This window comes from Diceros bicornis, chromosome 7 (genome assembly GCF_020826845.1).
Source record: "Diceros bicornis minor isolate mBicDic1 chromosome 7, mDicBic1.mat.cur, whole genome shotgun sequence".
Classification (NCBI taxonomy): Eukaryota; Metazoa; Chordata; class Mammalia; order Perissodactyla; family Rhinocerotidae; genus Diceros; species Diceros bicornis.
Genome location: NC_080746.1, coordinates 60578354 through 60606234, shown reverse-complemented (window position 1 = coordinate 60606234; position 27881 = coordinate 60578354). Strand labels below are relative to the sequence as shown.

The 27881-nt window shown below is 35.0% G+C and overlaps 1 protein-coding gene and 1 pseudogene across 1 annotated transcript; both read right to left on the bottom strand.

The window, feature by feature from the left end:
* Positions 1-1554: 1554 nt before the first annotated feature.
* On the bottom strand, positions 1555-24097 carry LOC131409037 (olfactory receptor 52J3-like). Its single transcript, XM_058546243.1, has 2 exons — positions 24076-24097; positions 1555-2672 (listed from the first exon to the last, which is right to left on the bottom strand). The coding sequence occupies exons 1-2, from the start codon at positions 24095-24097 to the stop codon at positions 1555-1557; spliced, it is 1140 nt and encodes a 379-aa protein (XP_058402226.1).
* Positions 24098-24162: 65 nt separating this feature from the next.
* On the bottom strand, positions 24163-25100 carry LOC131409036 (olfactory receptor 52E2-like; annotated as a pseudogene).
* Positions 25101-27881: the final 2781 nt, after the last annotated feature.

Here is a 27881-nt window from a genome sequence, read left to right as displayed (position 1 = left end):
TCCAAGTGAGGAGATTAATTAGTTCTCCCTGAATAGTTTAAGAAATGGATACATAGTTTAATTAATTGATAGTAAATGAATCAAGGAATACATTAACTAAAAATTCCATCTGAGTATTTTTAACTATGGCAAAGTGACAGCATTTTTTTTTTTTTTTGCAAATTATTGTACAGAACAAAAAGAGAGTGAGAAAATTGTAGAAGGATAATCAGCTTTCAAATTTGTTAAAATATATTCTAATTCTGTAGTGATCAAAACATTTTATGATACTGGTTGAAGAAAAAGCAGACTTGTATATATTGAAATTTAATTTGAGAAGGAATAAATATAAATTCTGAAGTGATGAATTATTAAGCAAACTATGTTATAAAAATAGGTTAGAAATAGTAACAGAAAAGTATTTAATTTTCTTACTTTACATTTTGCACCAAAATGAATTGCATTTAGATTTGAATTAAATGTGAAAAGGAACACAAACATACATACCAACAATTAAATAGATGCTGGAATGTTGATGTATAATCAAGCTATGCAGAAGCCCTATGTATAGAAGTGCTGGAAGGCTGTGCCATAAATACTATTTTCAGGGTTGATTTCATTCAAAAATTTATTCTACCATAAGAAAATAAACTTTAAATATAAAGACTTTATAGGAACGTGTTAATATGATTTGTACTCAAATAATTCACGCAATGAAATTTTAAGAAGCTAAGCAGAAAATCTGGGGAGGGGGGAAGAAAATTATAGTAAATAAAAAACACAATACAAAAAAGTAAGAACATGACTTATTTAATCAGTAACGTACCATGTAACATTCCATTTTTAAGTCTAGAAACTTTAGAAATGTTTAAAATATGCACAAAAACTTCATAAAGATGTCAACAGTGATTCTAAATTAAAAATAATTAAATGATTATGTATATTATCAAAGATTAAAGGAATATAAAATGCAAATGAAAAATTCTGCTACATTTAAAAGGGAAATAACTGTGTCCCGTATGTGTCCACATAGATAGATCTCTAAATTTAATATTAAGTGAAATAATTTTCTGTGAAATGATACACAGTACACAGTGCATTACCATTTACATGAATCAAAAATTACAATTTCAAGCCCCCTCAAAATTATTAAATTTGAAGTGATAGACTCTAAGACAGAGAAAAAGAAAACATTTCGTAGTCCTGCCTGTCTCTGAGGATAAGAAAAATACTAGAACTGGACTGCAGTTTTAGTCATAGGTCATTTTAATTCAAATGTCTCTTACGTCTGATTAAGATAATATTTAAGTTAAATAAATCAAGATAATAATGTTTTTTAATCCCATGTTAAGAGAACAAACGTACCTGTTATATGTTTCCTTGTCTTTTGTTAAACCGAGGGAAAATAATAGAACTTAAAAGTTGGGGGAAAAAAGCAATGTTAACAAATGTAATGACAAAAAAGATCATGGCTTGAACTATTCATTCTCACTCAAAGTTTACTAATGCAAACAGTTCTTGCTTCCACAATAGGAATTGGTCCTTGAACTTGAACTATTATGAAGATTATTTAAATTATAGAATCAATAAGGAGTGAAGATCAAATCCCCTGGAATGTAATTCAGCAGAACTAAATTTAGACAGAAAAATGTCTTTCTGGCAATGACACACCAATTTTTCTTGCTGGATCATATACTTGGCAAACAAAGGACGTTTAAATCCCCATTTTTTAGTTAAGACACAGAGCACTTGCTCTCGTATCTGTTTGGTCCTCACCCCATAAATGACAGGGTTGAGCGAGGGTGGGATAACCAAATACAGGTTGGCAACAAGAATGTGAACATAGTGGGGTATGTTGTGTCCAAATTGGTGAGTAAGGAAAGAGAAGACTGAAGGGATGTAAAAAACACAGAGGACTGCAACATGGGAGCCACAGGTGCTTAGTGCTTTTAGTCGTGCATCCTGTGATGGGAGGCAGAAGACAGCACGGAGAATGGAAACGTAGGAGATGCCAATAAGGATTAGGATCAGAAGAAAGACAGAGACTACAAAGAGCCCATAGATAGCATTGATGCGGATGTTTCCACAGGACAATTTTGCAATGCCCATGTGCTCACAGTAGGAATGAGATATTATATGAGCCTGACAAAAGGGTAGGCGGTAGATGAGATAGATCATGGGAAGTGTGAGAAGGATGGGAAAAATTACAATGTATAAACTGATGCCCATTAACACCCAGGATGTCAAGATGGTCGTGTAGTGGAGTGGAGCACAGATTGCCACATAGCGATCAAAGGCCATGGCCATCAGGACCACAGCCTCCATGCCAGTGAAGGCATGGATCAAAAACATCTGGGTGACACAAGCTCCAAAGTTAATTTCATGGGCGTCAAACCAAAAGATACCCAGCATACGGGGCACAGAGGTTGTAGAAAGGGCCAAATCAATTGTAGAAAGGATGTCTAGAAAGTAGAACATGGGGTCCCGGAGTGTCTGCTCCATCTTGATGACTAGTAGAATTGTGGCATTGCCCAGTAAAGCCACAAGGTAAACAGAGCAGAAAGACAGGGAGATCCAGGCATGGACCTCTTCCAGACCTGGGATTCCAATGAGGAAAAATGTGGCTGGGTGAAAAATGCTGCTGTTGGGATAAAACACCTTTCCAAATAACAGAGTAGGAGAAGTTGTCACTCCTAGAAGGAGAAAAAAAAATTCTGATAAAAAGTGGTTCTGAAAATGATAAGCTTAATGCTTCAATATGTAGTGAAGATGAAAAAAATTGTAATTTGGAAGGGCTTATTAACATAATTTTTTATTCTACATTGAGCCATACTCATTTGAATGTGCCAATCTCAAAGAATTTAATTCTTATTCATTTTAATCCTAATTTTTTTTTTTAACACGTAAGGGTCATCAGCAAGCCCATGGCAGAGTTATAAGACATAAAACTTGATATTCAGTATGGAATAATTTAATATGCCCCATAACTTTGTGAAGTCCCTGTCTGAAGAGAGACGTGTGAAAAGTCAAGGATACACATATGGAAATGCAAAAATAAATTCCAAAGGAGACAGGCAGATAAGAAAGTAAAGTTACAGGCACAAATGTATAAGGCACTTCCATAATTAGAAAATGCAGACATTATCTAATGATTCAGTCGTCATTTATTGACATAGAGACAATACCAAGATCAAGCCTAATATTCTGTCAAAATGATAGAAACAGAATATCAGAGATATACAGTATCACAAACAAAAGCACATTCACTCTGGGATGCCTGCCGAGGAGCACACACCGACTGAGTCATACCCCTGTATACTTGAGAGACTGCAGAAAGAAAGATAATAATAAACCTTTTGTAGATCTTCATTGATGTCTCTATTTTCCCAAGACCGTGTCATTTCATAGTGGCTCATTTTTGTGTTATGGTAGTCATGGTTTCTAGTGGTAATTGAAAGCTTCTTCATTCATGCTTCAGTCCACATCAGTACCTCTGAGAAATCCTGCTAATTTTACTACTGCTACAGACTAGCCTGCACTGGGTTCACTCCCTCTGCCTGATTAAGTCACTGGAAAGGTGAGTAGAGGACAACCTAGAAGGCTTCAGGTGGTTATAGACCTGAGGAAGGCAATTCTGAGTAGCACAAAAATGTATGGCATAAGAAAATCTAATTGGAGAGAGAATTACTTAATTAATTACTCTATTACCTAAAGGAAATAGAGAAGGGTGCTTTCTCAATGGCTTCAAAATGATGAATAAGCAATCAGGCACTCATAAACTCAAATGATGAAAAAAAGGGACTTTCCTGGGTCTCCAACTTGAGGCAGAGTGGTTCAAGCTCAGCATAAAGTAGCACATACTCCTGCTTTTATCCTTTATATAGCTCCGTATTTCTGTGGGTAATATATCAGGGTAAAAAAAAATAAAATAAATGTTATATCCAGCTAAGATTAGATGAAATAAAGAGACAGAAAGAGAGAGAAAGAGAAGAGATGTATTTTGCAATGCCTCCCTTATTTCTGTGTTTAAAAAGCTGAAACTTCCAGGTAATGGCTGTGGCCCAGTGGCAGGATATTGGCCAAGAACAAGCCTTCTAGACACCCTGATGCCCACCTTGGGTTCATCTCTGGAAATAAACTCTCAGTAATATGCCAATGCTCACCTCAGACTTTCATCAAGCTTCCCAAGTCCATTTCATTCCCTATAATCCATAGCTGAAGCAGAAATTGTACTTTATCAACCAACTACACAATCATTTGGTAGAAAGATTTTAAATGCCTTGGATCTTCTAGATATTTTCAAGGATACCCAATGTCCATTTAAAAGTTGCAGGTTTTTCCCTCTGTTAGATTCAGAAATTAGACTACATGATGTATATCATGTTAAGACCAGCAGTTCTTAGCTACCTTTGATCGTCTCTCTTTCATTTAACTGCAATACATACCTAAATCAAAAGAAAATTCACCTGTGATGCTTCATTCTTCCACAAAAATAGAGAAACGAGGAAAAAAATCAAGCAGCAAAGCTCTATGACCCTTTTTTTATACTGTCTATGGAAAGTAATTTTATGCTAAGGTTGCAGCTGCTTATGACATCAGAGAAAGTGAGTTAATTCAGTTTTATATTGTAACGGTGCCCTGGGATTGAAACCTCTGAGATTGCTGATGAAACTCATAAACTATGATTTAGAAAAACAAAATCCCAAGAAAAAGTGACAGGGGTAGGGATTTATATAGAAAAAATTACAAATGTGGAGCAAAACCACACAGATATTATCATTTATATATGGCATAAAGATAGATACATTTCATCTCCTTCTAAGTTATATTTTGTACCCAAACTCTATGGGTTGTTGTTTCTAGCTAAATAATATGTAATCCGTATTCTAAACTCAAACATAATTACCAGGCAGATGTTGACTATTTTAGTTTATCTTGCACTGATTTAGATCTCATTTTTCTTAATCCAAATTCAATAAAGTATTATATTATTTAGCTTGAACCTCAGGTATATAATGGAGTGCTTTCTTCAAAGTTATGTTACTTACCTGTAGATAAACGTTTTATTTTAAGGCAAATAAAAGATATAGGCTCAGGTATAGACAAGATGGCATAGACTAATTTTACCTTGCTTCTTTCATCTAAACACTCTGACCATGGCACAAGAGACAAACAAAGGAGAACTCTGCAAGATGGCAAGATGAGGTGAGTCGGTTTGAGACTCTAAGACCAGAGGAACAACATACTTGCAGGGCATGTTGTATTCCCCCATCCAACTGAAGAAGACCACCCAGACCCACTGTTGCCTGACTCCTGAATTAGAATAGAATGCAGCCTATGTAGGCTCATTCCTTCTCAAATAGCTAGAGTTGTTTCTAGGTATGTATTTAAATTTATCTATTTTCTATTTTGACTTTTTAATATACCTTTCATCACTTTTTACCTGTGTTACCATCTGGGATCATTTTTCTTATCCTGAAGACCTGTTGTTAATATTTCCTTTAATACAGTTCTGCTGGCATAGAAGGATCTCAGCTATTGTGTATTTGACATTGTTTTTATTTTAAATTTAGTTTTTTTATTTTAATTTTTTAAAATTATGATAGCTTTTAAGAGGTATAATTGACATATAAGACATTTTTCAACCTTGAATTGTACAGTTTGATAAGTTGTGACATATTTATACACCGGTGCAACCATCACTACACAATTAAGGTGATACATCACATACAAACATATTTTGATGTCACTTTGTAATCCTTCCGTCCTGTCTGTCTCTGGCCCATTCCCAGGTCACTCATCTGCTTTCTGTCATTATATGTTAGTTTAGATTTTCTATAATTTATCTGAATAAAATCACACAGTATGTATTGTTATTAAAATGACGGCTTTATTGAGATATAATTTATATACAATGAAATTCACCCTTTTAAAGTGTACAATTCAGTGATTTTTAGCATATTCACAGAGCTGTAAAACTATTACTCTATCTAGCTTTAAAATGTTTTCATCACCTCAAAAGAAACACTATATCCCCTTTGGTAGTTGTTCCCTAGTGTACCATCCCCAGAGCTAATGATAGCCATTAATCTATATTCTGCCACTTTTGATTTTCCTATTCTGAACATATCATACAAATGGAATCATACAATATGTGACTTTTTCTTATGCACAGCATAATGTATCAAGATTCATTCATTTTGTAGTATATGTCAGTATCTAACCCCTTTGATGCCCAAATAATATTCCATTCTATGGATATAATGCATTTTGCTTACCCATTCATCAGTTAATGGGCATTTGGGTTGTTCCCACTTTTGGGCTATTATGAATAATGCTGCTATGAACATTCATGTACATGTTTTTTTGTGGACATATGTTTTAAATTTTCTTGGGTACATTCCTTGGAGTGGAAATGCTGAATCATATGGTAAGTCTACATTTAACATTTTGATGAACAGCTGAACTATTTTCCAAATTGGCTGAACCATTTTACAATCCCACCACAAATGTTTAAGGATTTTAGCTTTTCACGTCCTCACCAACGCTTGTTATTATCTGCTTTTTAAAAAGTTTAGCCAGCCTAGTGTTTCTGCATTGTTATCTCACTGTGATTTTTATTCACAATCCTCTAATGACTAATGATGTTGAACATAATTTTGTATGTCTTTGTGCCATTTTATATCTTCTTTGCAGAAATATCTGTTCAAGTCCTTTGCCCATTTTAATTGGATTATTTGTCTTTCGGGTATTTAGTTGAAAATGTCCTTGACATATTCTTATATAAGTCCCTTATCAGATGTATGACTTGCAAATATTTTCTCCCATTATATGGGCTGTATTTTCAATATCATGATGATTTTCTTGATGCACAACATTTTTTTAATTAAAAAAAGTTCAATTTATCAAAGTTTTTCTTTTACTACTTTGGCTTCTATGTCATATCTAAAAACAAAACAAAACAAATGCAAAACACCTTTTGGCCTATTCCCAAATCATGAAGATTGCTCCGTTGTCATTTTCTAGACATAGACATAGACATAGCTCAAAGGTTTCACAATTTAGTTCTTATTTTGAGCTCTAAAATCAATTTTGAATTAACTTTTGTGTATGATATAAGGGTCCAAATTTATTCTTTTACACTTGGATATTTAGTTGTCTCAGCACGATTTGCTGAAAAGACTATTCTTTCCCCATTGAATTGTCTTAACACACTTGTCAAAAATCGATTGGCCATAAACATGAGGATTTATTTCTAGAATGTCAATTATTTTACACTTTAGCTATGACTATCCGTATGGCAGTAGAGCAGTCTTAATATTGCAGCTTTGTATTAAGTTTTAAAATCAGAAAGTAAGTCTTCCAACTTTATTATTTTTCAACATTTTTTGGCTACTCTGAGTTCCCTGCATTTTGATACTGATTTTAGAATTAGCTTGTTAATTTACACATACATGCACACACACACACACACACACACAAAGAGCAGGCCAAATTGCATTGAATCTGTGGATCAATTTAGTGAGTATTTCAATCTTAACAATATTAAGCCTTCATATCCATGAACATGGAATGTCTTTCCATTTATTTAAATCCTTTTATGTTTTTTTCAATGCTTTGTAGTTTTCAGTGTGAAATTTTTAAATTTACTTACTTAAATTTAGTCCTAAATATTTTATTGATTTTATTCTATTGTAAATGGAATTCCTTTGTTAAATTTAATTTTCAGATCTTTAACTGATATTGTATAGAAATGCAATTCATTTTTATATATTGATATTATAGCTTGTAACCTGCTGAAGTCATTTATTAGTTGTAATATTTTTATTGTGGGCTCTTTAGGTTATTCTATGTACAAAACCATGTCATACTCTAATGAAAATATTTATACATATTCCTCTATAGTATGAATGCTTTTCATTTTGTTTTCTTACCTATTGCCCTGCCTGCAATGTGGAGTAGAAGTGGTAAGAGCAAGAGCATGCATCCTTGTCTTGCTCTTTATCTTAGGGGGAAAAAATTCAATCTTCACCCATCAAATGTGGTGTTAGTTTGGGATTTTTGTAGATAATCTTTATCAGGTTGAGGAAGTCCCCTTCTATTTTTCATTCTGAGTTTTTATCATGAAAGTGTTTAGGTTTTGTCAAAATCTTTTTCTGTATCTATGGAGATGATCACATGGTTTAATCCTTTACTTTATAATACATGGATTGATTTTACCATATTACATCAATATTGAATTCCTGCTATAAATTTCACTTAATTATGTTTTAACACCCCATGATATGTTGCTGGATTAAGTTTGCTGGCATTAGGCTGAGTATTTTTTGTGTCTGTATTTATAAGAGGCATTGCTCTGTAGTTTTCTTTCTTGCAATATCTTTGTCTGGTTTAGATATCAGGGTAATAATGGCTTCATAGAATGAATTGGGAAGTATTTTCTATTCATACGATTTAGAAGAGTTTGTGCAGTATATTGAGATATTAGTTCCTCCTTAAGCATAAAGTTAAATTCACTGGTGGAGATATCTCGTCCTGGGATTTTCATTGTGGCATATGCTTAATTACTAATTCAATTTGTTCACATTTTAAATGGCTATTCAGACTTTACTTTTCTTCTTGAGTTATCTATAAAAATATTTTGAGATAAACAAAAACCAACTGATTTCTTTGCTAGCCAACCTGTACAACAAAATATACTACAGGACTACTACCAACTGATGGAAAATAACAAAAAAATTTTTAATTGGTCTAAAGAAAGAAATGAAGATCATTATAAATGTCGAATATTTGTATTATCTATTTCAAACACTGAATGAGATTTGTGCACAAAAATTTTTATTATACTGTTTTGAATGATTGCAAAAACAAAATAAATACTTAAATGGAGAAAATAGTATGCTCAATCAAAGACATTATTATGTTTCCACTAAAATAAAAATGCATTAGGGATCTACACATAATGTACACACATTTATTTATAAGTATACATGAAATACAACAATATATGATATAATTCCAATAAAAAGTCAATCCTACAGAAGAATGTATTGCAATAGCATCACAATATCAAAACGTTTTTGGGTCATTGCAATATAGATAACATTATTTCCTGTCATTCTAATTTATGGAGTTTAAAATGTTTAAATAATGACCATATAACAGGTGAACAATGCAAACTATCATAAATAAATATTTATCAATAAAAATTCACTTCACTCAGTCCTGTTGTCAAATCAGTTATGATACAAAATTTGGTTTCCCATGCTTTTAACAAATGTGACTGTCTCTGTCATAAAGTTGGCATTTTGTGTAGCTATTGTCTTTCCTGAGGAAAAGCTCTAGATAGACAAAAAATAAATGATTCATATATATGACTTCAAAATCTATAGGACAATTATTAAAGGGCAAGTGTAAGCAGCCTAGCATATATCTGCAAACACAAGGGGTAGTTGTATGTCAAAGGATGGATATGCACGTTTCTCTATGTCTTGAGGTTTTCCAGCCAGAGGCAAGAAGAAACGATGGGCAAATTCTCCAAGAATTAGGGGGAGTTGCACAGTAGTGTCACCACTACATAAAAATCTATACTCTAGTTGGGTTTTGTGGTGGACACCAAGGTGTGGTATCTGTAACCCCCTTTCAGATCTGAAGTACTCATTCCTCCAATACTGGGAATGTGACTGAGAGCCCTTAGCTGAGTCCCTCTTTGGTTCTTCTCTTGCCTAGTGAGAACTTCCTGACCCAAAATCAAATCCCCCTCCCAGGAGAGCCCTCATCATGCCTGGTTGATGAACAAGTATAAAAGCTCACTTATTTCACCCCAATTCAGGACAGCTGTGAAGAACCACTCCAGCTTCAGAGATTCCTGTATAAACATCTGGCTGATGCTTTGTTTCCACTTCATCACAAATCATTTTCTCCTTCTTTCTTCATCCACCTCACCCAACTTTGAGAGCAAAGCGTTAGTTTTCTAATGCTGCTGTAACAAAGTACCAGAAATTCAGTGCCTTAAATCAACAAGAATGTATTATCTTGCAGTTTTGTTATTAGAAAGCTAATGTATTTCTCACTGGGCTAAAATCAAAGTGTCAGCAAGTCTGCATTCCTTTCTGGAGACACTAGGGCAGAATATGTTTTGTTGCTTTTTTTCCACCTTCTATAGGCTGCCCACATTCCTTAATTCATAGCTCTCTTCTCCATTTTCAAAGCCAGCAGTGAAGAGCTGAACCCTTCTCATATGGTATTACTCTGACTTTGCTTTTTTCATCACATCTCGTCCCCTGATTCTAATTCTTCTGCTTCCATTGTCCCCTTTTAAGGACGCTTGTATTACATTAGTCCCACCTGGGTAGTCCTGGATACTCTCTCTATCTTAAAGTCAACTGATGGATAACCTTAACTGCATCTGTAACCTTAATTTTTCTTTGTCATGAAACTTAACATATTCCGAAATTCTGAAGATTGGGACATGGGTATCTGTAAGGGGGCATTGTTCTGCCTATCACAACACCTGAGTAAGCTTCCTACATGCAAATCTCCATCTCAGAGTATCCTTTCTAAGACATCCAACCTGCAACGTCTTCGAAGAGTCTAGCATGCAATCACAACGGCAAAGAAAACCTTGCAGTAAATAGTCCCCAAACATTCAAAGATTATTTATAAAATTTAAAAAAATAGTTACAAGATAGTAAGAAACTGGGTGAAATAGAATTAAAAATAAACCACTTCAAAACTTTAAAATACATGTAGTTAACAGCCTTAAAGAGATGAGAAATGAGAAAGCTTGAGAGAGAGAGAGAGAATTACAATCATGAAAAAAGCATTGGTTTTTATGGAAAGGAATAAACAGAAAATTTAAAGGTTAAAAAATAATTATGTCGAGGAACTGAAGAATAGAATGAAAACTATTGAAAGTTAAAATACGTGATTCTCATGTTTGTGTAATCCTTGCCTTCTCTACACCAGCCCTCTTTTCCTTTATGACAGCTCATTTTGGTCAAATTGTCACCCACTATACCCATATACTCCTGCCCAATCTTTATGTTGTAGTGCCACCAGTGCTCAACTCTGTCCTATACGAAGTCAGACCTAAGCAGATCTATGACTGTGTGAAGAAAATATTACTACAGAAACAAGGAAAGAAAAAAGAATGACACAATATATATGAGGTTCAATATGCAATTTTGTGAAACTTAATTCAGTGAAATGTCTTCTCATGAAAATTATGTTAAATATATATATCTATATTGGCTCTCTTCTGTAAGTATTTAAATTAATTTGATTGTCCTCTGCTTTTCAGACCACTGTTCACAATATCTACTGCTGCCTATAATTTCATTTAGCAGGTTATATCATTTTTCTCTATTCTTTTCAATATCTGGTCGATATTTTTATTTCAAAAATTTTAAATTCATCCATTGTTGCTAGATTAATTGATGTTTGAAGGAGCTTCTTTCTTCTCCCAATATAATTATAATCGTTTTCTTAATGCCTAGTTTCGTAACTGTAGGATGCTGGAAATAAAATGATGACTATACCACTTTTCCCGGCTTTGTGGAATTTACAGAGTTTAAATTAGGCAGTAAATTCAACTCATAAATATCCATCCTTTTTTCTTCAGCCTTTAATATCTTGAATTAAATTTGTCTGAACTTACAAATGTCAAAGAATTTATATTTAAAGCAATCTGACAATTTTAATATTTTAAATACACTACTAATTTCATGAACATTTAACATAATTATTGTTATTTTTCTATTAAATTTGCTATCTTATCTTTACTATCATTTTCATCAACCTAAGCTATAGATCTTTCACAACAAAAATTTTCTTCTTTTAATTATTTTTTTATTATTACTGTAAGTCCCATTTTCTTTACTTGTACACATAATTTTACAATTACTTTAGCCATTGCCATAAAGATGCCCATGCAACTTATCATATTTTAATATAAATTGGCAGTCTTACTGCATTCTGTTAACGAAGGATCTTAGAAAAATGTTAGTCCATTTATTTAATTTCTGACATATAATATTACTGGTTTAATTTAGTTCTTATAAATTTTTAAACTTACACACATATGGTTATTTTTTTGAACAGTCAAAATTAATTTGAATATTCCCAAATATTTATTTTTTTATTGCTATGCCTTCCTCTTTACATCTTCAAAATTCCATTTGTAATGATTTTACTCACGTCTGAAGAATAAACTTAAATATTTCCTTGATGCAATATTGCTCCTGATGAATTTCCTGGGGTTTTTTTTTGTCTAAAATAACTTTATTTTTTTTTTAAGGTAATTTAGACGGTATGGAATTCTAAATTAACTGTTTTTTTTCCAGCTTTATGAAAGCATGATTGACAAATAAAAATTGCCTATAGTTAGCTTTTACACTGTGATTTTTTAAAAGTGTACACGTGATGATGCATATGTTATGAAATGATAGCCATAATCAAGTTAATTAACACATCCATTAGCTCACCTAGTTACATTTTGTTTTTTGTAGTAAGAACGCAAGATCTAATCTCTTTAGCAGATTTCAAGTATACAATACAGTACTGTTAACTGTGATCACCATGCTGTACAAAGATCCCCAGAACTCATTTATCTTATAATTGAAATTTTGTACCCTTGACCAATATCTCCCCATTTTCCCCACTCCCTAGCTACCATTCTGCTCTCTGGTTCTATGAGTTCCACTTTTTTAGATTCCACATAAAAGTGAGGTCTTCCAGTATTTGTTTTTCTGTATCTGGTTTACTTCACTTAGCATAATGTCCACTAGCAAAGATTTCCTCCTTTTTATGACTGAATCATACTCCATTGTTTATAATACCACATTTTATTTATGCATTCATTTGTCAATGGACACTTGAGTTGTTTCCATGTCTGAGTTCCTGTGAATAATAATGCAATGAACATGAGGGTGCACATATTTCTCCAAGCTCCTGATTTTATTTCCTTTGCATGTATACCAAGAAGTGGGATTGCTGGATCATAGGGTAGTTCTATTTTAAAATTTTTGAAGACACTCCATACTGTTTTCTATAGTGTCTGTACCAATTTACATTCCAACAAATGTTGTACAAGTTTTCCCTTTTCTCTTCACCCTTGCCAATACTTGCTAGTGCTTGTCTTTTTGATAGTAGCCATCCTAACAGGTGTGGGTCATAGCTCATTGTGGTTTGATTTGCATTTACCTGATGATTAGTGATGTTGAGCACCTTTTTATATACTAGTGGGATATTTCTACATTTTCTTTGGAAAATTGTCTATTCAGGTCCTTTACACATTTTTAAATTAGATTCTTTGTGTTTTTGCTCTTGAGTTATACGAACCCCTTATATATTTTGGATATTAACCCTTCATCAGATATATGGTTTGCAAATAATTTCTCCCATTCTATTGGTTATATTTTCATTTTTAAAAAATTTTTCCTTTGTTGTACACAAGCTTTTGAGTTTGATATAGTCCTACTTGCTTATATTTGCTTTTGTTGCCTGTGCTGGCATATCCAAAAAATCATTCCTAAGACCAGTATCAAGGGGATTTTCCCCTATGTTTTCTTCTAGAAGTTTTACAGTTTCTGGTATTACATTTACACATTTAATCCATTTTGAGTTAATTTTTTGTGAGTGGTTTCACTCTCTGACTGGTCTAAAACACCATGAGGAGGAAGTCAAATAAATTTCCTATGTTTTGGCTCTAGATAATCAAGCATGTTAAATGATTATTGCCTACTCAATTTTAGATTGGTTATAATAAGCAAAAGTTGAAGTTTCTCACGTGCTGCTTATTTCTGAATGAATATTTTCAGCACCGTTTCAAGAATTTGCTTGGTCTGAATTCCATAGACAATAGGAATAATTTACATGTAGCAAAATCCATAGATCTTTTGTGTACAAATTAATTAATTTTGACAAATAAATGTACTCATGTAGCCAGCATGTAAATCTGAGTATGCATCTTTCTATTACCCCAGGAAGTTTTCTCACACAACTGGCCCTGTCTCCCAAGACAGGCAAATACAATTCTGATTTTTATCACTGTAGAGTTTTCTCACTTGTTCTTGAGATTTAGATATATTGAAGCATATAGCATGTGTAGGTTTTCCTGTAGCTTATTTTCCTCAAAAAAACATTTTTTCTATTTATCATGTTGTAATGTGTATAGTAGTTCTTTCCTTTTCTATTGCTGAGTAATATTTCATCATATTAATATACCCCAATGTGTTTATCTGTTGTCCTGTTGAAGTACGTTGGGGTATTTCTCCTTTGGCAGTATTGTGAATAAAGTCGCCATGATTTCCAATATTGGCTTAGTTCCATTTCGCTTGACTAAATGCCTAAAAGTGGAATATTTAGTTCACAGGAAAGGTATAGCATAATGTACATTTAACACCATATTATTTTTCATCTGCACCATCAAATTATTAGATTTTCAGTTGTTCCCTATTTGTGTTGTCACCACTTTATATTATCAATTTTTTGTTTTAAGCTGCCAATCTAGTGGGCATGAAAAGGCATTTTATTAAAGAGTTAATTTCATTTTTCTTGAGATTAAACTTTCTGGGCACGTTTTCTTCGTTTATTGGAGATTACCTATCTTTTTTATGAGTACATGTTCGAGTTCTTTGCCCACCTTTTCATATTTTTTTTAAATCTCTTAATAATTGAATTATAGACTATCTTTATAGAATCTACTTACATGACCTTTGTCAGAATTATGTATTATAAACATTTTCCCCCTGTCTATGGTTTGCTCTTTCTTTTTTTAAAAGTTTCTCAATGGAATAATATATTTTAATTTTGATAAAATCCAAAGTATCTTCCTTCATGTGCCTTGCTTAAAAAATATTTTCCTACCACAAGGTCTCAAATATATTGTCTTATTATTTTCTCTAGAGATCTTATAATTTGAATTTAGTAATTAGATTAAGTGCTTGGATTTATCTCAACAAATGTTCAGTTTTTATTTATCTCAAGAAATGCTGGGGCTGGCCCCGTGGTGTAGCAGTTAAGTATGCGCGCTCCGCTGCTGGTGGCCCAGGTTTGGATCTCGGGCATGCACCTACACACTGCTTGTCAGACCATGCTGTGGTGGCATCCCATATAAAATGGAGGAATATAAGCACAGATGTTAGCCCAGGGCCAGTCTTCTTCAGCAACAAAGAGAAGGATTGGCATGGATGTTAGCTCAGGGCTGATCTTCTTCACATAAAAAACAATAAAAAAAAAGAAAAGAAATGCTCAAAACCTACATATAATTTGAAGGCAGAGCAAATGCAATTACTGATGGTTTTGGTGTGGCTTGTGGGACAAAGAAAGGGATCAAGTATGAGTCCATGGTTTATTTTCCTTAGAACATTAGAAACGGAATAGTGGAGTGACGTCAGCATCATGGCGGAGTGAGCTTTTCCGTGAATTCTTCCCCCACAAGATACAACAAAAGCAACAGCCACAGACCAACAACGGAATCCCAGACAGTGAAAAGCTAGAGCGGAGGGATCCACACTGCCGCACATCTGAGAGCGGAACGTGCTGGGCCCCCGGAGGAAGTGGGGAGAGGTAAGGAGAACTCCGCTCCCTCCCCATCAGATCAGCGATCCGGTCCGCGCGGCTCCCAGAGAGGGAGGAGGGGCGGCCCTCGGTGGGAAACTGTAGCTCTTCGGGCTCTCTCAGCCAGTGGGAAACTCCCGCACAGAGGGCTCAGAGGAGCCACAGGGCTACCATCAACATCTGAGCAACCCAGAGAGCGGATAAAGAGGGGCAAATGAGAAGCCTCCCACGTCAGGGACCGAGAGGGCAAAAGAGAGAGCTCCCCCCTCCCCGCAACCCGGAGTCTGCAGCTCGACCAGATCTAGCGGTCCGAGGCAGACCTGAATAAACTGGACTGGACCCGTGGATCGCAGTGGGGAAAAAAAACAAAACAAAACAAAACAAAACTGCGGATCGCAGCAGAAAAACTGGGGCAGAGTGCAGGGGGCTTAGACTACACAGCCCTTTACCACCAGACAGTGGCGGCAGGTGGAAATTGCAACCAGAGACTTCCAGGATGAGGAAAATCAAAACCAACACAGGAACCACAATGCAAAAATATATGAAATCACCAGACCAGAAACAAAATGACAAGCACCCAGAAATCAACCCCGAAGACACAGAAATCCATAAACTAAATGACAGAGATTTCAAAATAGCTATCATAAAAACACTCAACGAAATACGAGACAACACAGACAAACAATTAAATGAGATTAGGAGTTTCTTCACAAAAGAGATTGAAATCATAAAGAAAAACCTATCAGTGCTGATGGAGATGAAGAACACAATGGAGGAGATAAAGGAGAATCTGGAATCTTTAAAGAACAGAGCTGACAATATGGAGGAAAGAATTAGTACTTTAGAGGATAGGAATACAGATATACTCCAGATGGAAGAAGAGAGAGAACTAAGACTAAAAAGAAATGAAGAAAGACTCCGAGAAATATCGGACTCTATTAGAAAATGTAACATAAGAATTATAGGTATTCCTGAGGGAGAGGAGAGGGAAAGAGGAACAGAGAGCCTATTCAAGGAAATAATAGCTGAAAATTTCCCAAATCTGGGGAAGGAGCAGGAAATACCAGTAAGCGAAGCCAACAGGACGCCTATATATATTAACAGACAAAGGCCTTCACCACGACACCTAGTGGTAAGGCTAGCCAGGGTCAACGACAAAGAAACAATATTAAGGGCAGCTAGACAAAAACAAAAAATAACGTACAAAGGAACTCCCATCAGGCTCTCAGCAGATTTCTCAACAGAAACTTTTCAGGCTAGAAGAGACTGGAATGATATATTCAAAATACTAAAAGACAAAAACTTTCAGCCAAGAATACTCTATCCAGCAAAAATATCCTTCAAATATGATGGAGAAATAGTAACTCTCCCAGATAAACAAAAGCTAAGGGAGTTCATGGCCACGAGACCCCCACTACAAGAAATACTCAAGAAGGCCCTCAGGCCTGAAAACAAGAAGAGAAAGGGAACACAAAGCTTGGAGTAAGGAGAAAAGTAGGTAGACAAAATCAGAGAAATAGTAGATCTTTACCGGAATAGGTTAGCAACCACTTAAATACTAAACTCAAAGATCAAAGGAAGACATTCACCAAAAATAAATTTAACCTCATCACTGTAAACACACAGCCACAACACAAGATAGAATAAGGTATAACAAGAGCAACTTAGAAGGGGAAGAGGAAAGTGACTGAATTGACTTAGTATAAGGAAATAGGAGGCTATCAGATAATGGACTATCTCATACAGAAGATTTTTCGCCCAAACCTCAAGGTAACCACTAAACAAATAATCAAATTAAAACCACATATGATAAACAAAGAGAAAACTAGAAGAATCATAAGACAGAACAACCAAACTGAATTGGCAATCCAAAACAAATGGGACAAGAAACAAAGGAAATGCAAAAGAACCAGAAAATAAGTGACAAAACAGCAACATTCAACCCTCATATTTCAATAATTACCCTAAATGTAAATGGATTGAACTCTCCAATCAAAAGATACAGAGTGGCAGGATGGATTAAAAAGCAAGACCCAACCATATGCTGCCTTCAGGAAACACATCTTAGCACTAAAGACAAGCACAGGCTCAGAGTGAAAGGATGGAAGACAATACTCCAAGCTAATGGCAAACAAAAGAAAGCAGGTGTTGCCATACTCATATCAGACAAAGTAGACTTCAAGATAAAACAGGTTAAGAAAGACAAAGAAGGGAAATATATAATGATAAAAGGGACACTCCATCAAGAAGACATATCACTTATAAATATATATGCACCCAACATAGGAGCACCAATGTACATAAAACAACTATTAACAAACCTAAAAGGAGAAATCAACAACAACACAATAATAGTAGGGGATCTTAACACCCCACTTACAGCAATGGATAGATCATCCAGACAAAAAGTTAATAAAGAAATATCAGACTTAAATGAAAAACTGGACGAGATGGACCTAGTAGACATATACAGAGCACTCCACCCAAAAACAGCTGACTACACATTCTTCTCAAGCGCGCATGGAACATTCTCTAGGATAGACCATATGTTGGGAAACAAAGCAAGCCTCAATAAATTTAAGAAGATTGAAATCATAACAAGCATCTTTTCAGACCATAAGGCTATGAAACTGGAAATGAACCAGGAAAAAAAAACTGGGAAAGTGACAAAAATGTGGAGATTAAACAACATGCTACTGAACAACCAATGGATCATTGATGAAATTAAAGGAGAAATCAAAAACTATCTGGAAACAAACGAAAATGATAACATGCCATATCAAACCATATGGGACGCAGCAAAAGCGGTCCTGAGAGGGAAACTCATAGCGATACAAGCCCACCTTAACAAACAAGAAAAAGCCCTAATAGGCAACCTTAAATTACACCTAACAGAACTAGAAAAAGAAGAACAAACAAAGCCCAAAGCCAGCAGAAGGAGAGAAATAATAAAAATCAGAGCAGAAATAAATGATATTGAGACCAAAAAAACAGTAGAAAGGATTAATGAAACAAAGAGTTGGTTCTTCGAGAAGATAAACAAAATAGACAAACCCTTAGCCAGGCTAACTAAGAAAAAAAGAGAAAAGGCTCAAGTAAATAAAATTAGAAATGAAAGAGGAGAAATTACAACGGATACCATGGAAATACAGAGGATTATAAGAGAATACTATGAGAAATTATATGCCAACAAATTGGACAATCTAGAAGAAATGGATAAATTCTTAGACTTATACAACCTCCCAAAATTGAACCAAGAAGAAATGGAGAATCTGAATAGACCAATCACAAGTAAAGAGATTGAAATAGTAATCAAAAACCTCCCAAAAAATAAAAGTCCAGGACCAGATGGCTTCTCCAGTGAATTTTACCAAACATTCAAAGAAGATTTAATACCCATCCTCCTCAAACTATTCCAAAAAATAGAGGAAGATGGAACACTTCCTGAATCATTCTATGAGGCCAACATCACCCTGATACCGAAACCAGACAAAGACAATACAAAGAAAGAAAATTACAGGCCAATATCGCTGATGAACATTGATGCAAAAATCCTCAACAAAATATTGGCAAACCGAATACAACAATATATTAAAAAGATCATACACCATGATCAAGTGGGATTTATACCAGAGACGCAGGGATGGTTCAACATCCGCAAATCAATCAACGTGATACATCACATCAACAAAACAAAGAATAAAAACCACATGATCATCTCAATAGACGCAGAGAAGGCATTTGACAAGATACAACATCCATTTATGATAAAAACTCTCAATAAAATGGGAATAGAAGGAAAGTACCTCAACATAATAAAGGCCATATATGACAAACCCACAGCTAACATCATACTCAACGGGGAAAGACTGAAAGCCATTCCTCTGAGAACAGGAACGAGGCAGGGCTGCCCACTCTCACCACTCCTGTTCAACATAGTACTGGAGATTTTGGCCAGAGCAATTAGGCAAGAAAAAGGAATAAAAGGAATCCAAATAGGTAACGAAGAAGTGAAACTCTCACTATTTGCAGATGACATGATTGTATATATAGAAAACCCTAAAGAATCTGTTGGAAAACTGTTAGAAACAATCAACAACTACAGCAAAGTTGCAGGGTACAAAATCAATCTACAAAAATCAGTTGCATTTCTATATGCTAATAATGAACTAACAGAAAGAGAGCTCAAAAAGATAATACCATTTACAATTGCATCCAAAAGAATAAAATACCTAGGAATAAATCTTACCAAGGAGGTGAAGGACCTATACAATGAGAACTACAAGACATTATTGAGGGAAATCTACGATGACATAAAGAAATGGAAAGATATCCCATGCACGTGGATTGGAAGAATAAACATAGTTAAAATGTCTATATTACCTAAAGCAATCTACAGATTCAATGCAATCCCAATCAGAATCCCAATGACATTCTTCACAGAAATAGAAAAAAGAATACTAAAATTTATATGGGGCAACAAAAGACCTCGAATAGCTAAAGAAATCCTAAAGAAAAAGAACAAAGCAGGAGGCATCACAATTCCTGACTTCAAAACATACTACAAAGCAATAGTAATCAAAACAGCATGGTACTGGTACAAAAACAGACACACAGATCAATGGAACAGAATTGAAAGCCCAGAAATAAAACCACACATATACGGACAGCTAATTTTCGACAAAGGTGCTAAGGACATGCAATGGAGAAAGGAAAGTCTCTTCAATAAATGGTGTTGGGAAAACTGGACAGCCACATGCAAAAGAATGAAAGTGGACCATGTGCTATCGCCATTCACAAAAATTAACTCAAAATGGATCAAAGACCTGAAGGTGAGACCTGAAACTATAAAACTCATAGAAGAAAATATAGGCAACACACTATTTGACATTGGTTTTAAAGGAATCTTTTCGGATGACATGCCTACCCAGACTAGGGAAACTAAAGAAAAAATAAACAAGTGGGACTTTATCAGACTAAAGAGCTTTTATAAGACAAATGAAACCAGAATCAAGATGAACAAACAACCAACCAGCTGGGAGAGAATATTTGCAAAACATACATCTGACAAGGGGTTGATCTCCTTAATATATAAAGAACTCACACAACTGAACAACAAAAAAACAAACAACTCGATCAAAAAATGGGCAGAGGAAATGAACAGACACTTCTCCAAGGAAGATATACAGATGGCCAATAGGCACATGAAAAGATGCTCAACATCACTAATCATCAGGGAAATGCAAATCAAAACAACACTAAGATACCACCTCACGCCCGTTAGAATGGCTATAATCACCAAGACAAAAAACAACAAATGTTGGAGAGGATGTGGAGAAACAGGAACCCTCATACACAGCTGGTGGGAATGCAAATTGGTGCAGCCTCTATGGAAAACGGTATGGAGATTCCTCAAAGAATTAAAAATAGAGATGCCCTATGATCCAGCCATCCCACTACTGGGAATCTATCCAACGCACCTGAAATCAACAATCCAAAGAGGCTTATGCACCCCTATGTTCATTGCAGCATTATTCACCATAGCCAAGAAGTGGAAGCAACCTAAGTGTCCCTCGACTGACGATTGGATTAAGAAAATGTGGTATACATATACAATGGAATACTACTCAGCCATAAAAAAAGACAAAATCGTCCCATTTGCAACAACATGGATGGGCCTGGAACATATTATGTTAAGTGAAATAAGCCAGAAAGAGAAAGACAAACACTGTATGATCTCACTCATATGTGGAATATAAACCAACACATGGACAGAGAAAACTGGACTGTGGTTACCCGGGAAGTGGGGGTGGGGGGTGGGCACAAGGGGTGAAGGGAGTCATATATGGGGTGATGGACAAACAAAAATGTACAACCCAAAATTTCACAATGTTAGAAACCATTAAAATATCACTAAAAAAAAAAAAAAAAATTCACCTAAAAAAAAAAAAAAACGGAATAGTAATGATCAATAATTAAGATGCGAAATATAGGAGTGTTATGTGTATTTAGGAACCTTAACAATAATAGGCTTTCATTTATAAGTGAGGTTAAAAAATGCCTCAGAAAAATGTGGAGTAGAAGAAATGATTAAATAGTAGATATGCAATTTTACTTTCTTTTAAACTTGTTCCTTTATTTATTCATGGCTTAATGGTATTTTATAATAATAAAAATTACATATGTTCAACATAAAACATTTTATACAATTAACAAAATTTCTAAAACAATAAATTCTCTTGTCTAGGAATAAAACTTAATGTCTTGTAAATTTATTGTGAAAATAATATTTTCTTGATATTTTGTACATGCTATACAATTTTATAACTTGAATTTTTTCACTTAAATCATGAAAAAATTCCAATGCAAGTAAAATATCTTAAAGTAATTTATTAAAAATGATAGAGATTATTACATTGTTACATAGTTGTAAAAATTGAATTGTGGAATCACGTTGGGTGGTTTGGAATCCAGGCTCTATGTCTTATTAGCTGTGTGACTTTGGGCAAAGTACTTTATGTCTGCATGTCTCATTTTCCTCAACTATCAAATGGAAATAAAAATAACACCTAAACCACAGGATTGCTGTGATAATGAAATGAAATAAAATATGTAAAGTGTTCAAAACTGTTCCTGATACACAAGAGCTCTAAAAGCGTTAGCTATTATATGATTTTGAATATTTTTTTATTATTAATTGCACATTTACGGTCATATTGATTTCAAATATACTATGTTTTGAGACCATCTCTAAATTTGTGGGCCTCTCTCTCTTACTCTTGACCAAGAGTCTTCAGAATGCATCATGTACTTCGAGCATATTAGAGTGTCTGCTTATTTATAGTTTTAACCAAAAATACAGCAGGAATAGATTTTCCGATTAAATTTGAGAATAATGTAAAAGCAATAATGGTCAATCAGCTCCAAAAATAGCAGTGGTCTCTGAAACAATTAAATTAATAAAAGCATCTTACAATTTAAGTCAATGTGTGTCACATGCGGTGTTAACCTTACGTTCATATTATTTATTTTCCTCATAAAAATATAATTTGCCTCCCACTTACACATGAGAGAACACCCCAATTTATAGACCTAGTTATTATAATTCTTTGACATAGAAAATAGGTGGTACATGATCTGATCTAAACCTTCCCTACCAGCTTTGGTCCCCACATCAATCTCTATATTAACTACCTGCTCTACCTTATATCTGAATTTGCAAAAATAAGGTTTTATCAAATCTGTCTGATCACCCTCATGTTGTTTTCTCTTTTTGAAATGCCTTTGTGTACCTAATAGAAAAGTAGCCTTGAGAGCCCATACCAGTCACTAACTTATGATACCTGAGCATGTATTCACTCCCTGAATAGAAATAATCTCTTCCTATCCAGAGACTTGGGAGTATTTTGTAGATCTTTATGATTCAGTCTCAACAGATTTTATAGCAGAGAGTCTCTGTTTTCTTAACAAACACATACCCAATTTTTGTGAAACAAATTACTTTTACAGCCAAAGTGTATAAATAACATCAGGCGATTAAGAACTTGTTTTTTGTTTGTTTGTTTGTTTGTTTTTTGTGAGGAAGATCAGCTCTGAGCTAACATCCATGCCAATCTTCTTCTTTTTGCTGAGGAAGACTGGCCCTGAGCTAACATCCGTGCCCACCTTCCTCCACTTTATGTGGAACGCCACCACAGCATGGCCTGACAAGCGGTGTGTCTGTGCCCGCCTGGGATCCGAACTCAGGCCGCCAGCAGCAGTGCACGGGCACTTAAGAGCTACGCCCCAATAACTTGTTCTTAAAAGGAGGAGAGAGAGATATTCGATGCAACAACAGTGTATCCATCATTGGCTGCCAGACGAACAGTGCTTCTATAAACTGGTGTTTTTAGTGAGATAATTATGTACTTAATTTTAAGCATAGTGGATTTCTAGTATCTATAAGAATGCATTTTAGTTCTGCTTAGTCCCCTGTCCCCCTGTCTTTAATTATACTTCCTGTTTATAATTCCTGCACTAATTCATTAAATCAACTACTTGATAAAATGAATAAGAAAAAAACTGTTTATACTTTGAGAGCAAATGGAATGGAGTACTAAACTAGTGTGGAGGGGCAGGAGAGGGAGAGAAAGCTATATGGTAAGACACATTGAAGCAGGCTGACAGGGAGAAATTTGGAGGAGAGAGAAAAAGCAAGAAAAAGAGTAACAGAAGAAGAAGGAGGAGGAAAAGGAAGAGGAGAAAAGGGGAAGAGAAGGTGAAGGATAGATGGAGGAAAAGAAAGAGAAGGACAAGGAAGAAGGAGTATCCGGTGCCCATAGTCGGTGTGGAGAATTGTCTTGTGTAACTTGACCACTTCAATCTCTGGGAATCATGAACATATCTTATATTCATGTTCAAAACAATCATATATAATTGTTAGCTATTCACCTTGATATTTAGAATTCAAAACTTCCCTTCTTGCTACATGAATGAGTTAAATGAACAAAAAAAGACACTGTTTCCATTAAGTAATCATGCCCTTACCTCACTTACCATTTTCAAGGCCTCTCCTCATTGCTCAGATTCATACATGTCAATATTCAATCCTTTGGACAAAAACTGGGGGTCTTCATCCACTATTTATTTCTGGATGAATACTCTGAGCACCCTTTCAAAGATCTACTTGGTCATAACTCCATAAATGACAGGGTTGAGCACTGGGGGAATAACCAAATAGATATTGACCGGAAGGATATGGATGTGGCAGGGAACATTTCGACTAATGCAGTGTGTCATAAAAGAGAAGGGGGATGGAGTGTAAAAGGCCAATATTACACAGACGTGGGAACCACAGGTGCTGAGAGACTTGAGCCTGGCCTCATGGGAGAGGAGACGAAAAACAGCATGAAGAATTTGGACATAGGACAGACCAATGGCCATGAAGTCAAAACCCAGAATAGCTGTGGTCCCCAGACCATATATGATGTTAATTTGATACTTTCACAGGCCAGATGAGCAAAACTCATGTGCCCACTATACGAGTAGGGGATAACATGGTGTCCAAACAAAGGCAATCACAAGATGAGGAGTACAAAGGGGAATACACAGGAGAAAGATCTCCCAACCACACCAAAACCAATGAGAGCTAATATCTTGTTAGTAAGGATTATTCTATAATGGAGAGGGTTACAATTAGCTACGTAATGGTCACAAGCCATTGGAAGAAGGACTATTGACTCCATGTCAGTAAAGGTGTGAATGAAAAACATCTGAGTGAGGCAGGTACCAAAAATTATCTCCCTGTGGCTAAACCGAAATATGCCCAGCATTTTAGGGATGGTGGCTGTGGACAGTCCCAGATCAATGGTAGCCAGCATAGCCAGGAAGTAGAACATGGGCTCAGTCTGGATGACAAACAAGATGGTGAAGCTTCCTAGGAATGCAATCAGATACACAGCACAAAAGGGAAAGCCAATCCAGATGTGGATGTTTTCTAGTCCTGAGATTCCCAGCAGTAGGAAGGAGGAGGGGTAGAGCTGGGTGTCATTGGAAAGGGATATCTTGCTTGTGATTTCATATGAATGTGTTCATTGCAGATGTGTGCTGACCCATATTGGAATGTATCAGTCTGTTATCAGGATGTTTTATGGTACTGGAAAAATTCAGGTGTCTTATCTATTTACATCATTTTCAAAAACCTCATCAACAGTATTTTTTCCAGAATAATTGAAAGCCTCTATCCTAGTAAAACTTTTGTAATTAAAACTTAGTTGTAGAATACTGGATTAATTTTACTACCCTAAATCTTTGTTTCATAATGCCTTTCTGTTTATTCTATGCAAGGCCATCTTTTCCTATATGTATTTATTTGTGTATCTCCTTGTTTACTTATATATATTCCTATAAATACATATATACATACATATTGACACACATATATGAAAAGAGCAATGAGTGAATAAATGAATGAATGAACAGAATAATGTTTACACACAAACATACGTATATATGTATATATACAGACACACTCACTAGCTTCTTCATCAGCTTGTCTCTACTCCTTTTCCACATAACTGAGATTATAAACCAGGATCATGAATTCTTAGTGCTAACTAACCCTCTCTTTTAGCTTTCGTCATATATACCAATGACAACTGATGCCTGAGGGTGAATTAAAAATCCTTTCCAGAATAAACATAACACACTAACACATACACACACAGGCACAAGTTATTGTTTCCTTTCTGTGATTGTATTTAAAATTGCCAATAAAGCTTTAGAGATTTGAAAAACCACATCTGGGAGGAAAATGTTTATATTCATCATTTTGAATTATGATCTTCAGAGGTTTTAATGTACCAATCTTCAAGGTGGGATACATGCAAATTCAGATGGTAAACATGATGTTAATAACATGTCCTTTTCCTCATTTATACATGTTAGTGACCAGAGGCTCAAAAATACCAATCAATTAACCAAAGTATCAAGAATGGACGCAACACAAATTACAATGGACTATGAAGAATATTCTATGTCTCACAATGACCTTCTCACTTGAAGCTAGTGACATGTCCCAAATCGTAAGGGAGGCTTCATAGTACTCCCCCATTATAGTGGAAAATCAGGGAAAGCAAATATCCTCTCATCCAGCGTTTGATGATTTACAATTCCATTATGCTTAAGGAAAAGTAGATGTGATAGAATTTGTGGGGATGGATAAATGTTGGCCTGGTATTGAAAGTTAGGAATTCCTCACCAAAAAGAGTAAAGAGTATCCATGTCAATAGAAAGATTTGACTTAGATGCTTAAATGTGAAAGCCTTGAGTGTTTTGAGGAATGTTTTACTCCAGATATATAGAGAGAAGGAGAGGGGGGGAAGGAGAAAGAAACTAGAAGGTAGGATATTATGTGATGTTAAAAGTGATTCTCAAGGAACTTTTTCATTGTATCACATCACTAAGCTTATCCCATGGCTTCAAAGTGTGTGCTTTCTGCCAAGAACATGGAGAAGTGGAGAGGAGGCTAAAGAACTAAAAGTGTAATCCCTGTTGGGCAACAAAATTACACACGTGGCTGCCAAATGTTGTTTCTTATCAAATAACTCTTTGGCTTAATCTCAAATATCTTGTTTATACCTTCATAAGTGTTTACACAAAAGTTATATGATGTTGGGAACTGTAATATATATATGATATATGTGACATATATATGAAAGCTGTGGTCACACTTTGCTTACTTTTTGCAAATGGTAAAATTAATATAAGTAGTTGTTACACACATTATTGTTAGGGGATTTTTTTTTTCTGGTCTTTAAGGAGAATCTAAATTATTCTAAGCTCTGGGGGATAATAAACAACTGCAAAAATGGATCTCCCATCTCTTACAGATATATTCTAGAGTGGCTGACAATGATTAGATAAAAAAGTAAGAGAAAAGCCATACATAAAGACTCAGAGGTAAAGTTAGGTAGATAGTAAAAGAGAGGAAGTAAATATCTTGCAAATTTGGAAAGACAGGAATAAATGGTGACAGGATAATCTCTCCCCTACATACTTATTATCTTTGGAATAGCATTATTCCATTTCAAATACGAAATTATTTGAAATTATCTTCATCTGCTGTTTTAATCATGTTGATTAATGTTAATTAGTGAAAATTATGTTATTCATAATGCCTTCTAATGCAGTTGAAAGAAAGTGGACCATTTCACAATCATTATAATTTTTATTGCTGGAATTCACTTGAGGTAACAACACCTCATTTCTAACCTACATCTCCTCCCAATTAACCACAGGAAAATCTCTAGGAAGTATTATACTATTGCAGACCAGTGTTTATTGCTGTCCTACTTACAACCAGCAATAGGGTGCTTGCTGCTAAAAGCAAAACCACGTTTTGAGTGCTTCCTTACTAGGCCACTATGGTTCCATTTGTCTTAGTAAAAATTCTCCAGGAAACAAAGACCAAGTCAGTAAAATCCCGTGGAGTGAAATCCCAGGAAGCAGGAGTGAGGGACAAGGGACAGAAAGAGGAAAGGAGGACACTAAATTTGAGGATATGTTCTCTAGTTTGCCATTGTTTAATACAACTGCTCACTTGATCTTGTAGCAACATCCCCAAGACATCGTATAAACTACATCTCAGAAATGTACATTTAAAGGGAAGAAAAGGCCAAATATTTATCCACTGGTTCTTTTACTCATTTATCCTAAGTATTCTTCATGATAAATTTTATGTCTAAGTCCCTTCAGGAATTTTTCTAACCCCCTGCAGTTTAGATGGCATAATTCCTGTACATGTGTTAATAGAATCGCAAGCATATCTTTGTAAAAGCATTTATTGCCAAGCAAAAATTACT

What these genes read in the sequence shown, in the direction of transcription:
- LOC131409037 (XM_058546243.1), bottom strand. Translation starts at nt 24,097, where the DNA reads ATGAGGAGAGGCCTTGAAAATG. An exon ending in GAGGAGAGGCCTTGAAAATG is followed by an intron (nt 2,673 to 24,075) that starts GTAAGTGAGGTA and finishes TTCTCCTTCTAG; the next exon opens with GAGTGACAACTTCTCCTACT.